The 16,535-nt window shown below is 35.5% G+C and overlaps 1 protein-coding gene across 3 annotated transcripts in view; it reads left to right on the forward strand.

Annotated features, from left to right (window-relative positions):
- RCOR3 (REST corepressor 3) overlaps positions 1-16,535 on the forward strand; it is a 53,059-nt gene that overhangs the window by 11,121 nt on the left and 25,403 nt on the right. For all 3 annotated transcript variants that reach the window (XM_045787836.2, XM_045787837.2, XM_045787839.2), the window contains exons 4-8: positions 985-1,037; positions 2,893-3,054; positions 4,437-4,561; positions 5,331-5,409; positions 16,311-16,529. In XM_045787836.2, the coding sequence (XP_045643792.2) occupies positions 985-1,037; positions 2,893-3,054; positions 4,437-4,561; positions 5,331-5,409; positions 16,311-16,529 (638 nt within the window). The remainder of the gene's footprint in view (positions 1-984; positions 1,038-2,892; positions 3,055-4,436; positions 4,562-5,330; positions 5,410-16,310; positions 16,530-16,535) is intronic.

Consider the following 16,535-nt stretch of genomic DNA (forward strand, 5'->3'; position numbering starts at 1 on the left):
TATATGTTAGCTCATTTAATCCCAGGAAGAAGGTACTGTTTTAGAGTGAGGAAAGTAAGGTACAAAAAGGAAGAGTTAATTGCTTATAGTGAAAAAACTAGCAATAAGGCTGAGAACCAAGCCCTGGTAGACTAGCTGTTCTGGGATCAGAATTCTTAACCTCTGCTTCTCCAAATATGCTTAAAGAGAATTTTATTTCATATTTCATATAATATACATACACACACACACACACTGTTTGATCCTTAAAAAAGGATCAAACAGGAGTGACTGTGGATTTCACATAAAACAGTCCTGCTGACTGAAATGGCAGACATCTCAGCAGTGAGGCCTTGAAATAGCTGGTACCTCATCATTGAAGCTGTGCTTATCTAAGTAATTCTATTGGCTTGATTACATATGGAAGATGAATGAAAATGGAATATTCAGACACCTTCTGTATAGCTTGCAGGAAGAGCTGAAGAAAATTTAGGGCTACCAAAGCATGAACATGTTATTACGTATAGCTGGCAAAACCATACATAGATAAACCATCCTTTGTACAGCAGTGAAAAGTGGGAAGGTAGAGGCTTTGGGCCAACTCTTACTATGACATGGGGCTGAAACAGCTAAGTCCCTTCAAATAAAGACTGAAACAAAAATGAAGAAATTATCTAATATTTTACACTGTAATTAGGTTCTATTGGCTATATACAGATTGCTCTTTTTTGTATATGAAAATAATTATATAATGTCATTGAATTTAATAAATATATGCTATACAATCTTACAGATAAATCATACTAAGTAAAATTTTAAATCAAGGAAGCTTCTGATCCTGTTCATAGAAGTCTTTTTTTGTAACATTTATGGAAGAGGACTTTTCCCTGGAAAAAGCCCTGGAATATAATATTTTCATTTTGCTTTGTTTAAAAAAAAAAAAAGTACACCTAAGCACACAAAGTAAATAAGAATAATTAATTATATAACATTGTTTCATTGCAGTGGATGAATATATTGCAATTGCAAAGGAGAAACATGGCTACAATGTGGAACAGGTATGTAGAGTAACATTTTAATATTAAAGCTTTCCTCAATCTTTACCAAATCCAAAGGACATCTCTTGGTTGTTTCTATCCTAAGAAAGTGCAGTTCAACCAATTTTATAGGTACCACAAAAGTCCTAGCAAAGTCTGACCTTTCAGAATTATGGATTTTGCTTTTATAAACATTGTTCATCTCAAGGGCTTGAACATTTCTCTCAATACCTCTATTTCTTACTCTGCTTTGAGTTCTGAAAGCTTTTAGATTATTCTGGCAAACGCTTACCAAAAGGAATTTTTTTTTTTTTTAGTATAAGTAATTCTCTGTGACCTTTTAACCTGAAAGACTTAGAGGTTAAACTTTTTATTTAAAGAAATATTTGACTTCCCAATTTTGAATGAAACAATTTATGAAGGGCCTTTTTTAAATTTAATTTTAAAATTTATTTTGGGGGGCTTTTTTTTTATTAGATAACTTTAAAAGGAGATCTATATGGGGCAAATGGTTCATTTTCCCTTGTAATGAAGGAATGAAGAACATGAAAAAATAAAAAGGAAATAGAGATTCTTAAATCTCTTTTCAACTAATTACTAGATCAGCCTTTATCAAAATTAATAGTAAAATAAATGAAATATCTATAATCTGGATTATTAAGAGCTAACTTTATAGTCAGTACCGTGGTTAAATAATACAAAGTCATTTCTAGAAATTGAGATGTTTATCTAAACATCGTTAACTTTCTTTGTGAATTTTGAAGCCTTTGATTATTTTGTTTTGTATTCTTGACTTTCTGTTTAATATTTGAGACATTAATCCTTCAAAACGTAATAATGTTCATTTTCATGTTCATTTTAAAGGAGTACTACCAGAGTATAGAAATTAATTTTAAAATGCAGTATTTAAAAAGCTGCTATCTCTCTTCTTAAAAAGTGAAATTTGGGGGCGCCTGGGTGGCACAGCGGTTAAGCGTCTGCCTTTGGCTCAGGGCGTGATCCCGGCGTTATGGGATCGAACCCCACATCGGGCTCCTCCGCTATGAGCCTACTTCTTCCTCTCCCACTCCCCCTGCTTGTGTTCCCTCTCTCGCTGGCTGTCTCTAACACTGTCGAATAAATAAATAAAATCTTAAAAAAAAAAAAAAGTGAAATTTGATACTCAATACCTTATAGTAAAGATGAAGACCTAAGACTTACTTAACAATAGAAGGGAAAGTTGTGGAAGGTTAGAAATTACCCATTTTGGGCTTTCCTATGATTTGGTAATAAAGTCATTGAAGTTATTAATATGCCTCATAATAATTCTTTGTGTGCATTATGATAATAAAGAACTTTAAAAGTTATATGTGGTAAATATTATTAAGGTTGCAATTGAGGTACTCCTTGGAACTGTTCAGCCCATTGGTATATACTTCTAAAAGGTTAACACTTAAATATTTCTCTACTCAGTTTCAACTGAGCACTTCTAGTTTGGTGTTATGATTGATAGTTTTCTTCAAGTATTTACTGGATATTTTTCTTTTTAGCATGTTTTTCTCTACACATTGACAAATGAGTAAATGTGGGTCAGTCTTGATACAAGTCTACAAACCTGCTTTAGTAATTATAGTCACTCTCTTCAGCTCACTGTTGTTCCTAGGTTATGCAGCAAATGTGGTATGTAAGAACATTCACTGTTCTGAGGCCCTGATGTAAAAGAAATAAATAAGTGAGGTCTACTACTTGGGCATTCCTGATTAAAAGGTCTAAACTGTGAGTGTATTTTCAGTTGAAGTCATGGGCTTAAGATTTTAACCTAATTTGTGTTTAACTCTCTTAAGTGTGATGGAACATAAGTCCATTAAAACCAAAGGGGAATGATTTCTCTTCAAAGGCACTTGGCATGTTATTCTGGCATAAACATAACATTGAGAAGTCCCTTGCTGATCTCCCTAATTTCACTCCCTTTCCGGATGAGTGGACAGTGGAAGATAAAGTCCTGTTTGAACAAGCCTTTAGTTTTCATGGGAAGAGCTTTCACAGGATTCAGCAAATGGTATGGTAATTTTGGTTTTACTGTAATTCATACCTGAAAGATACGCTATTATTAAACACTTCCCAGTTATTAAATACAAAAAAGTTTTCGTTCTAATTTTAATATTTAAAAATATTTGATATTTAAAGTACCTATATATTTATATATACCCTATTTTCAATACCCACTCTACCTCATGACAGTTATGTGCTATTTCATCGTTTTTATGTTTCGTTATGACTTAAATATATGTGTATTAAATGTGCTTGTTTTAGGGAAAAAAATCACAATTTCAATTTAATTTTAAATGTTTCATTTTTAACATTTTCTAATTTATATTCCTTTGGGTATGAAAATCAATTTTTTAAAATTCTGTATTTCAATATTGTACAGGTACTGTTGTTTTTAAGAAGAAAAACTCCTTACTTCTAGTTTTTAAATTTTTAGTATTGTGTCAAAAGAATATAAACCTGAGAAGTTGCTGCATTAGAATCTTTTAACCTGAATGGATAAAAATTAGATAATGTTTGCAAATATATCTAAGTGTGTTCCATAATTGAAGAGAGCCTTTGATTGGGAGTATGTGTCCTTGTTTGCCAGTATGACATATCAGCGCATGATGATTAGTCATTTTAATACCCAGAGAGTTTATTTGGTAGCTAAAGTCTGATTGTATTCTTTATCATCTTAAAACCTGGATTTAAGACAAATGATTCAGAAAATTCATTGTTGAAAATTGAATAGCTTTTCTTGAAAACATGATGCTAAGTGACAAAAGCCAGCCATAAAAGGTCACATAGTATATGATCCCATTTATATGAAATGTCCAGAATAGACAAATCCATAGAGATGGAAAGTAGATTACTTGTTGCCAGAGACTGGGGTAAGGAAGACCAGAGGATGACTACTAATGTTTTTTTTTTTGAAGTTATGAAAATGTCTGGAATTAAATAGTTATGGTTGCATAACTTAATGAATATGATAGAAACCACTGAATTGTACATTTTAAACTGGTGAATTTTCAGGTATGTTAATTATCAGTTTTAAAATTTCAACTTACAGAGATGGGAAGAAAAGAGTAACTCTTTCAGAAAAACAAATACCAAATGCTAACATTGTGTTGGGGACATCTGGGTGCATTGTTACCATGTTTGTGACATTCTTGTCTCCCCTTTCCTCTCAGAAAAAATAGGAGTATTCATTCAGAAATGTCAGTGACATAGGTGTGGTGGATTACTATGACTGTAACAGTAGTTTTTAGTTCTGTAATTCGTAAATGTACTCATGAAAATATTTTTCATCTATGCCTTTAAGGATCAAAGAATATCAGAAATATTACTCATTCTGTTAATCGGAGTTTGTGAATTAAACTTGCTGATATTAACATGACTTTCTTTTTCAAGCTTCCAGATAAGACAATTGCTAGCCTTGTAAAATATTACTATTCCTGGAAAAAAACTCGATCCAGGACAAGCTTGATGGATCGTCAGGCTCGTAAACTAGCCAATAGACATAATCAGGGCGACAGGTAGGTTGGATTCCTTTATATAGTTATATTGTTAGGGACACTGTATTGGATTGCTTACATTTCCTAAGGCAGAAAAATTATCACAACACATTGTAAATACTTCCTAACTTTACATTCATGTTTCGTCTCTGGCAGGAAGAATGATCACAAATCTTAATAGTAAGGACTTTTTTTTTAACTCTTTAACTGTTAATCATAGCCAGCAAACACTACAACTGAGATATATTTGAGCTGTGTTTAACTGTACTTGCAAGTGCTTCCTTTTAGTATTGATATATGCAATACATATGTTTAGAATACATTAAGAAATATATTCTCTAGAACATGCTCTTTCCATAATTGCCTGAGTACAATTACCTGAGTAACTGAAGTCCCCATTATTGTAGCTATATCTTTCTGGTGGTATAAAATCATTTTGCTTATTGGTGTTTGTCTTTATCTTCCAAATGGAGAAATGAAATAATAAGTATTATATCAAATTAATATATGTGTTCTCTTTCCCAAATGGTATTCTCTCTAAATATCTTTCCTATTGGGTCTCTATTTTTTAGGTAGACATGTTTGCTAACATGGTTCTATATACCCAAAAAGATAAATGTTTCTGAACACCACAGAAATCTAAATTATAGAAGGTCATCTTCCCAAGGACAACTCTTGTTTTGTTGGGGAATGTCTAGTGAAATTATTAGCAAGGTATACTGTAATTTGATAAGAGCCCCGGAACAGAATAAAAAGGGACTTAAATGTACTAATCTTTGTTTCTTCTCAGTGATGATGATGTGGAAGAAACACACCCAATGGATGGAAATGATAGTGATTATGATCCAAAAAAAGAAGCCAAGAAAGAGGTAATGATGATCATTAGAGTGCTTGTAATTGTTCTACAAATCCATGCAAAAAAGAATGAATCGTACTTCATGTTAAGAAAAACATTTTTATATCATGGTGTAGGAAGTACTAAATTTCAGTGCTAGAGGTTTTTGGGGAAAAAAAGTAGTATCTAGAACTCCCAGTTAGCCAGTAGTTAAAATAATTGTGGGGTTATCTCATCCACTTAGAAGTATGAAAGCCCTGCCCCAGAGAAAAGAAAGAAAACCACCCTCAGATAATACAGTCTTGAGTATAATACAATTAAAATTAAGCTTTATCACCCAATTTTTCTTAAAAACACTTGTTTTGTTCCATATTTTAGCAAATCAGAAATTAGATCTTCCTCAACTTACAGTGGGGTTACATCCTAGTAAACTCATCGTAAACTGAAAATATTGTAAGTCAGAAATGCATTTAATATACCTAATCTAGCAAACATCATCACATCAAAACATACAGTCTTGAGTATAATACAATTAAAATTAAGCTTTATCACCCAATTTTTCTTAAAAACACTTGTTTTGTTCCATATTTTAGCAAATCAGAAATTAGATCTTCCTCAGCTTACAGTGGGGTTACATCCTAGTAAACTCATCGTAAACTGAAAATATTGTAAGTCAGAAATGCATTTAATATACCTAATCTAGCAAACATCATCACTTAGCCTAGCCTACCTTAAACATGCTCAGAACATACGTTAGCCTGTAGTTGGGCAAAATCATCTAACACAGAGCCTATTTTATAATAAAGTGTTGAGTATTTCATGTAATTGAATACTGTGCTGAAAGTGAAACACAGAATGGTGGTAAATATCCACAGTGGTTGTCAGTGTATCAGTTGTTCTCGCATTCGCATGGCCGACTGGGAGTTGCAGCTCACTGCCACCGCCCAGCTTCATGAGAGAGCATTTTACCGTATATTGCTAGCTTGGAAAAAGAAGAAAATTCAAAGTACAGTTTCTGTTGAATACCTGTGAATACCATCGTAGAGTTGAAAAATTGTAACCGGAACCATCATAAGTTGGGGCACTCTGTGTAGCGGTATACTGACAGGAGTGAAAATAAAAGCTGCCTCAAAGGAAGAGATGGGAGAATCCCCAACTAGAAAAGCACTCCTGTTCCTCGAAATGATGATAATCATGATGACTTAAAATCACTAGGAAAAGGCTAAATTGATATACATACTCATTTACACAGGCAAGGAATCACATAATTGTAAAAAATAGACCAAATATTGAAGGGTAAAGGCTTGTGAGCTAGAGACAGCTGTGGAATAGCGAAGATGGAAATTGGGAGACAGAACGTAACTTCCTCCTATTTAATGACCGACATACCTCAATGCCATTGCCCCATTCTTGTCCCTTGTTGTCATCTTAAACTCTTCACCAATGACATTTTATTGTTCTCTTCCCAGTATCTTTAACTCCCAATTTCCCTATCCTCTTCTATACCTTCCCTAACCCTATGAACCCACAATGCTGGGTCTGTTGCTATTCTTGGTCTGAGAGGCACAGCAGGAGAAAATGGCACAATCCTGTAAATTGTTGCCACTTAGAAAATATGGTTTCAGATCTCAGTGCAGTCCTTATGCCTCTCAGTGTTTAACCTCTAAGCCTCAGTGTTTTCCCTTGGTAAAATGAAAATAATAGGATTGTTTGGGAATCAAAGAGGTAATATATACAGAAGCACTTCTTACAGTACCCAATACATAGTAAATCTTGAATGAAAGGTGCTGTTGTTCTATTCATTATTTAAGCAGGTATTTTGAACATGCATCCCTTTCTACACATCATCTACTGTCTCTCCACTCCCCCCAAAAACTTGGCTGATAACTTCACAGAGAAAATATCAAGCAGGAACTCCCTTAAATTCCAGCCCTTCTCCCTGACCTCTGTTACTACCCTTTTCATCTGAGCATGTTTTTAGAACAATTAAAATTACTGTTTTGCCCACTAGGCTGTACACTTCTTGAAGTCAGGGATGAGTTACGTTGTACCTCTTGTAAGCACTTTACACAGTGCTTACTGTCTACCTCCTTGCCAATATTTGATATGATCAGACTTTTAAAAATCTTATAAATCTATTAATATGAAATGATACTGAGGAACATTTGCTGAATGAAGTCTGCCTCAATGCCTCTCTCTCACAGTAACAAACGTCCCTTCCCTGGTTTGATCCTGTCTGTCCCTTCGTGTCACAACTACGACTTTTTCCATCAGTTATCCCTCTCTAACCTTTTCACTGCAGCCCAAATTATGCTCACATCTTCTGTGTAAAAGTGTAGCTGGTAGAGAAATATCTAGCAGTCTAGAAAAAACTCTACTCATTCCTACTACTTCGCTTTTGACTTTACTTCATTCGGGCGTCTTCGGTCTTTTCACTGAAACAGCTGACAGGTCAACCTAACTCCCACATCCAATGATGGATTGATTGTTCATTATATTCTACTCGTGCATTCTATATCATTTCAAGTTACTGACCCTTCCTTCTTCCTGAAAATCTCTTCTTTTTTTTGTAGCACAATTCTATGATTCTTTTCCCCCCCAGTGGCCAAGTTTCTTTTTATTTTTCAGATTTTATTTAAATTCTAGTTAGTTAACATACAGTACAATCTTGGTTTCAGGTGGTTCTGTGATTCTTGTCTACTTTTTAATTTTTTTTAAAGCTTTTATTTATTTATTTGAGAGCGAGAGCACGAGCTGGGGGCGAGGGCCTGAGGAAGAAGCAGACTCCCCGCTGAGCAGGGAGCCCAATGTTGGGATCTGGGACTCGATCCCAGGACTCCAGAATCATGACCTGAGCTGGAGGCAGACACTTAACCAACTGAGCCACCTGGGTGCCCTTTGTCTACTTTTTTAACTGTTCTGTCTCAATTTTAGTGACTTTTTTCTTTCTCTGTTATTATTTTATACTATACTATTCTATACTTTCTCAATTCTGTTCGTTTTATCATTGTTTTTAATTGTTTCTCTCAAATAGCTGTAAATTTTGTCCTTTATGTTCTATGCAACTGCCTTACTTTTAGGTTATCATCTCTTCTCTGAATTACTGGAATTTTCTGTTTTCCCTCCTGGCTTCCAGACTCTCCACACCACCCCTTCCAGTCTGTTCTTTAACCCTGTTGCCAAAGCAATCTTTTTAAAACCATATTTACTGCTTGTAACCCTCCCATGGCTTTGTATGTAGGATTAGGATAAAACACAGAGCTCTCTAGTAAGGCATTCCCCACCCCACCCCACATATTTCAAATTACTAACAGTGTTTTAGAGAAGTGTTTTAGTTCCCTCGCTTTTGTCCTGTGGTTATGTTGGTTCTTTTTTTCTGGAATTCTCTTTCTTCCTAAATATGCCTAGGAAATTCCTCATAACTCTGTAAGATGTAACTTCTTTATGAAATCTCTCCTGTGCTTTCTCTTGAATTGACCAACTCCTTATTTTTCTTTAAATCTATTAAAATACTCATTGGGGTCCCCTATTTTGCCTGCCTATCCCTTTGTGGTAGGCTCTTTAAGAGCAAGAATCGTATCTATCTACAGGGCCTGAAATATAGTAAGCATTTGGTCAAATTTATTATAATGAATGAGAATACACATTATAAACTTGTTATTTACTGTACAAATGTAAGAGATTAGGGATTTGAGTTATCTAGAGAATTTATGTATGTATAATAACTATTCTGTCCAGCTATGTGAGATGATACATACACACTTTCCCTTTTGTTTGCCTGCGATCTCATACTATTAGCATAAGGAAAGTATACATTAAAAAATGTTAAAAGGGGGATGCCTGGGTGGTTCAGTCAGTTAAGTGGCTGCCTTCAGCTCAGGTCATGATCCCAGGGTCCTGGAATCGAGCCCCACGGTGACTGGCTTCCTGCTCAGTGGGGAGTCTCCTTCTCCCTCTGCCCCCCACCCCCACTTGTGCTCTCTATTTCTATCTCTCTCTCTCTCTCAAATAAATAAATAAACATAATCTTGAAAAAAAAATGCTAATAGGAATCCTCCAGGTTGTGGTTCAGGACAGGTAGTATATGTCAGCAGCTTCATTCATTCCTCTGCTCTTTCACAAATGATAGGGACACAGGCAGGAATGATAATGTATTATTGCCTTTAACACAGGTCTGCATACCTGCTTCTGCATGTTATTGACACATTATATAGAAGGTTTTTAATAAACTTTTAAAAATTGTGGACTATATATTATCATGGAGTATGTAGAGTTTAAAAGAATAAACAACCAGCATCTCCATCACTGAGCTTAAGAAACAAGAAGTCCTGTGTGTATGTTTCCTTCATTGTACCCCTCTCTCTTCTCTCCAGAGAGAACCTCTATCCTGAAAAGGGAACCCGATCCTGAATTGTATCAATTATTCACTTCCTTTTTTTATAGTTTTATCACATATGTATGTATCTCTGACCAACTGTCATTGAGTTTTGTCCATTTCAAACTTGATTTAAATGGAATCATTATACATATTTTTTATCTACTTGCATTTTGTTGTTGTTGTCCAACATGTTTTTGCAATTCATTTTCATCACTGTATTACAGTGTTCCATTGTATGCATATGCCACAACTTACCCATTTCTTTTTTTTTTTTTTTTTTAATATTTTATTTATTTATTTGACAGAGAGACAGCCAGCGAGAGAGGGAACACAAGCAGGGGGAGTGGGAGAGGAAGAAGCAGGCTCCCAGAGGAGAAGCCTGATGTGGGGCTCAATCCCAGAATGCTGGGATCACGCCCTGAGCCAAAGGCAGATGCTTAACGACTGTGCCACCCAGGCGCCCCCACAACTTACCCATTTCTTATCAATGGACATCATTTCCAGTTTATTATTATTGTACACAATACTGATAAGAATATATCCTGAATACACATATATAAGAATTCCTCTGGAATAGTGCCTCTCAGGTTTAGTAGGTTTAGTATTGTCCCCATAAGGGGCATTTAGAAATTGTGGACGGGTTTTTCATTATTACAGTGGCATATGGTGGGAAAGTCACGCCAGCTCTCCTGAAATGCACAGCACAGATTTGTTCCACCAAAATGCCACCAGTGACTTACTGAGTAAATAATACCCGAGAAGTATTCGGAATGGAATTACTCTAGGGTTATAACCATGTTCATCTTTGCCGTTACCTAGTCGAGTGGACCTTACAACACACATTTGGACTGCATAGGTCCGCTTTCATGCAGATGTTTTCAATTAATACAGTACTGTAGATTTATTTTCTTTTCCTTAAGATTTTCTTCATAACGTTTTCTTTTTTCTAGCTAAGTTTATTGTAAAAATATGGTATATATACTACATACAAAAAATGTGTTGATCGATTGTGTTGTCAGTAAGGCTTCTGGTCAACAGTAGGCTATTAGTAATGAAGTTTTTGAGGGGTCAGATGTTGTACCAGGGGCGCCTGGGTGACTCAGTTGGTTAAGTGACTGCCTTTGGCTCAAGTCATGATCCCAGGGTCCTGGGATCGAGCCCCACATCAGGCTCCCTGCTCAGTGGGGAGTCTGCTTCTCCCTCTCCCGCTCCCCCTGCTTGTGCTCTCTCTCTCTCTCTCCCTCTGTCACATAAATAAATAAATAAATCTTTTAAAAAAAAAAAAAGGTTGTACACAGGGTTTTGATTGCAGGGAAGGTCAGTATCCCCACCCCTGCATTGTTCATGGGTCATTTGTACTTCTGTTGGGCCATGAGGGTACTACTATCCACTTCTTTGACAACGCTTGATGTAATCAGACTTTTAAAATGTTACAGATCTGGTAGTATGAAATGGTATCATTGTGTTCGAAATTTCATCAGATTACTAATGAGCCTGAATATTTTTCCATTTGTTTATTGTCTATTATTGTGTCTTTTAAAAAAAAATTGCTATTTTTGTTTATTTTTTACCTCCTTTCCTGTGGGGTTGTTTTTGTCTTTTTCTTAAAGACTGAATGTATAAATTTTTTTTCTTATTAAAATCTTTATGCATTCTGGATACTAATCCCTTAGTTAAATGTGTTGCAACAGCTTTTAGCAGTTTGTGTTTATCTTTTTACTCTCTTTACATGCTTTTTTTTTTTTTAAAGATTTTATTTATTTATTCGACAGAGATAGAGACAGTCAGCAAGAGAGGGAACACAAGCAGGGGGAGTGGGAGAGGAAGAAGCAGGCTCATAGCGGAGGAGCCTGATGTGGGGCTCGATCCCGTGATGCCGGGATCACGCCCTGAGCCGAAGGCAGACGCTTAATCGCTGTGCCACCCAGGCGCCCCTCTTTACATGCTTTTGATGAACAGCTGTTACATCAGAAGCATGTACAGAGTCAAATGTCAGTGTTCTTTTATATTTTCACATTTAAGCTTTAAAGTTTTGCTTTTTACACTTAAGTCCTTGATCTGTCAGTAATTAAGGTTTGTTTGTGTTGTGAGGTAGAATTCCATTTTTATTTTTGTTTCCTAATACAGAAGTGAGTTCATCTCTTTCAATGGGTCTGCAATGTCAGCTTTATCATATATGAGGTTTTATATATCCGTGATTGTCTGTTCTTCTCTTGTCAGTCCTACAATGTCTTAATTGCTGTAGCTTTATGATAAGTCTGATAGCCTTGACTTGACTAAGCCTTGACTAAGCCTTGATAGCCTATAAGTCTTGATAAGTAGGATAAGTCCCACTGCTTGGTTGTGGTTTTTAAGAAGCCCTAATAGATATTCCATTGAATCTACATTATAGAAGAGAAGTGGAGATCTACATATTGGGAGAAAAGAAACCTTTGTGTAATTTATTTGTAGATTTCCTATGAAGAGATTTATGTTATCTGAAAATAATAGTTTTCTTTTCAATTCTTACATACTTTTTATTTCTTCCCTTCCTGAACTGGTTAGATTCACCTTTATAATGTTGAAGAGAAGTTATGATAACAAATATTTTTACCTTATTCCTAATTTTAGAATGGTTTTTATGTTTCAATATCAACTAGAATAAATTGAAGGTTTTCAGCTCACTTACATGACTAGTAGTTGATATGCTAGCTGCCAGCTGGCATTCCTCTCTAGCCTGGTGGTCCATGAGTAATCTGGCTTCTTACCATGGGTTGGTTTTCTCCAAAGCATTCATTCCGAAAGCACTGAGTGGAAACTACCCAGCCTCTTCTGGCCTAGCCTTGGAAGTTATTCAGCATCACTTCTGTTGCATTCTGTGGGTTGTAAGTGAGTTGCTGAAATTGGTCCAGAATCAGTTGGAGGGGATATAGATCCCACTTCTCAATGGCTGGAATGTTGAGGATTTTGATGACATGTTTTGAAACCTCCAAGCCTAGAATACAGAATTTTTATAAATGTTTTTCCATGTGTGTTTGAGAAGAAAATAATACTCTTTTAGTTATAGGATTCTGTGTCTATTAATTGTACCTTGTCAGTTCTGTGCTTGAATTCTGTGTTCTCTTACTGCTTGCCTTGCTAGTGTGGTTATTATTATCTGCTTATCTGATCAATTAACTGAGAAGTGACACGCTTTATATTTCAAAGCTGTTGTTATTAGGTGCATAGAATTGAGGTCTAGAATTGTTTTATTTTGCTGCTGAATTGAACCTTTTATCAATACTTGTCTCTAGAAGAATGCACTTCAAACCCCAGGTCTCAAAAATGTTTACATATTTTGTAATGTCTTCTGCTTTTAAAATTATTTTGTCTGATATAACTGCCATCTTTCTTTTATTAAGTATTTGCCTGATATATCTTTATTATTTTCCTTCAGTATTTCAATTTAAGTGTGTGTCTTTATGAGGAGCATATTGGTAGGATTTTATAATTTATCTGGAGAGTTTAGTCTCTTTACATCAGTCATGATCACTGATCTATGTATATTTTTGTTCTTTTTTTTTACTTTTATTTGACTTGCTTTTTCTAGTTTCCCCTCCTTCATGGCTTGCTTTTTTCTTTTTTCTTCTTCTTCTTCTTCTTTTTTTTTTTTTTTTTTTTTTTGCATTAAGACTCCATCATCTCCAGTTCCACTTTTTTATTCTCTGCAAGTTTGGGATGTTTCTATATTTCTATTCTTATTGTGTACCCTGGAAATTTTTCCTGCGTATTTAACTTAAAGTCTAATGTTGGGGTTTTTTAAATGATTTTCTGATTAATATTGGCCCTTAGAATGCTTTCACTTGATTCTCTACCCTCCTGGTTTATATGCTGTTTTTATCCAATTTTAGTTACATCTTGGTTTGTTTTGTTTTTTTTTTTAAGATTTTATTTATTTATTTGACAGAGAGAGACAGCCAGCGAGAGAGGGAACACAATCAGGGGAAGTGGGAGAGGAAGAAGCAGGCTCCCAACGGAGGAGCCTGATGTGGGGCTCGATCCCAGAACGCCGGGATCACGCCCTGACCTGAAGGCAGACGCTTAACGACTGCGCCACCCAGGCGCCCCACATCTTGTTTTTTAAAATCTCTCAAACATATAGTCATTGTTTTTTTGTATTTATTTATGTATATGTTTAAAATTTACTCATCATTCTTTCTTGAATCTTAGACCTTTCTTTAAAAATCATTTCCCCTTTTCCTGAAGTATATCTTGTACAAGTTAATTTAGTGAGAGTCTGTTACTTATAAATAGTTGGTTTTGGTGTGTCCAAAATGTCTCTTTCTCCCTTGTTCTTGAAACCGTGGTTTTGCTGGGGTTAGACTCGTAGGTTTACAGCTATTATTTGAAGATAATATTCTACTGCTTCTGATTTCTGCCATTCCTGCAGAAAAGTCTGCTGCCAGGCTAATTATCATTCCTTTGGAGGTAATTTGTCTTTTCTCTTTCTCTGCTTTTATGGTCTCTTCTTTGTCTTTAGTGGTGTTTCACTTTAATGTATCTGACTGTGGATTTTTTTTTTTTTAATTTGTTTTGGATTCATCGTACTTCTTGAGTCCTATTTAAGTTCTGTAAAATTCTCATTTGTTGCCTCTTTGAATATTGTCTTCCTTATTCTATCTATTCTTTCTTTTGGGAATCCTTTTAAGAAATCTAATGGAGTTCCACATGTCTCTTAACCACTCATTTTCCATCTTTTTGTCTTTCCATATTTCTGTGCTGCATTGTGGTAATTTTTATCGTATGTATGTTCTAAGTCACTACTGTTCTTTTGAGCTCTGTCTAATCTGCTAAGTAACCCATCCACTGAGTTTCTAATCTTAATTATAGTATTTTTTTAATTTCTAGATGTGTTATTCGGTTCTTTGGCATATCTGCTTAGTCAGTTTTGATAGACTCCTAAAAGAATATTCCGTATTTTCAAATCTGTTGTTTATCTCTTTATGCACTTGTAACACATTTATCTTATTCCCTTTATTCAGTAATTCTAGTATCTGCACTCTTTGCTGTTCTAATTCTGTTGTTTGCTTCTGCTGTCTCTCACTCATAGGGCTTGTTTAGCAGTTTGTGGTTGGGAACTCATTTTCCTTGGAGCATACTTGTGGAAAATTTTTGAGACCTGGGTTTAAAACGCATTCTTCTAGAGACACTTTGCATTTGCTTTTGCTAAGTGTCTGAAGGCCCTACCAACCTGAGACAATTTAAGTTTCTGATCTGGGATTTTTCAGGCCAGACAGTTCATATAAATTTAATCCCCAAACCAGCTTTAATGTAGGCCTGTGATTAGGGATTCTCAGGGAAGACTTTTTTGGGTATCTTTGCTTTTCATTCAGCTAAGGATAAGATAGGCATATCTCTCTCAAATCATCCTCTTCCTCAGCAGGACTGGAGCATTTTTTTCTACTTTGCGCAATAATGGGTCCCCTCCCAGGGGTCTGGCTTTGTCTCCTGTGACCTACACCTATTGTCCATTGAAACCTGGGCCTTAGGCATATGCCAGCTCCTGCATATTCACTTATACCCTTAGATTGCTGCTTTCACATTATTTCTGATTTCTGAGGAATTTTTTCACTTCCCTGCCACCTCAGAATTAAATTTTTAAAGATGTTTCAAAAAAATAGTTGGTCCAGCAATTTTAGGAGTACTACACTGGGAGGAATTTCCTTGAACATCAAGTTTGCCATGTATTGCTTTGAGTTAGGAGTTAAGCAGTGAAGTGGATTATGCTTCATTATACAGTTGTTTCATGACTTTTACTCAGAGTTCCTTCTCTAAAGAATTGAGCATTAAATCTAATCAGTTGAAATTAGGTTGCCCTTCAACCTAATGGGCACTATTTCAAATGGATTCCTGTCTCAGAAGCACGGAATAACATTGTATTTTTATATCACACTTTAAGAATATTGCAAGTAATAATGAAATCCTACTTAAGAGTTCATGGTCCTTATTATTCGAGCTGTCCTAACCTCTTTCAAAATACAAATTCACTTTTTATTTTATTCACAGATAAATAGATTTAGAGTTTAGAAAGGTCAAGATTAAGATAATTCTGTGTCCCTTTTAATCTTCAGAGGCATAGTTCTCTTTCAACAACTCTAAAGTGAGAATGAAGTGTTATCTGCCACTTGTCATAATTCCTAATTTGTCCCTTTTTAATTTTCCTGGAACTTAATAAGTTACAGCTTTTTTTTTTTTTAAGGCCCTTTATCGCTGAGGGAAAATATATTCCATCTTGAAGCAAACAAGAATAGTTTATAGAGTCCAACTTACTTTTTCGTTTGTTCATAGTCATCTGGGCTAGAAACCAAACATCTTATTGAGTGGCTTAGTCAAGGCCACATTATGTTGTTTGCGTATTTTCCCCCAGTTGATGAGTGCTGCGTGTGTGTCTGTGTGTGTGTGTACTTGTACATAATGTAATTGGTTAGAAGTATTTTTTAGGTGTGCTTAGTGTAGCAGATACTTCCAGTAATAGACTTTCTTCGGTTTATACATGCATGAAAACCAAATGACCTATTCTTCTATCTTTATTCTTCTAGGGTAATACTGAACAACCTGTCCAAACTAGCAAGATTGGACTTGGAAGGAGAGAGTATCAGAGTTTACAACACCGCCATCATTCTCAGCGTTCTAAGTGCCGTCCACCTAAGGGCATGTATTTAACCCAGGAAGACGTGGTAGCTGTTTCCTGTAGTCCCAATGCAGCCAACACCATCCTGCGGCAACTGGACATGGAGCTGATCTCTTTAAAACGTCAGGTATTC

Source organism: Ursus americanus, chromosome 2 (genome assembly GCF_024610735.1).
Source record: "Ursus americanus isolate L20-20 chromosome 2, mUrsAme1.1.p, whole genome shotgun sequence".
Lineage (NCBI taxonomy): Eukaryota > Metazoa > Chordata > Mammalia > Carnivora > Ursidae > Ursus > Ursus americanus.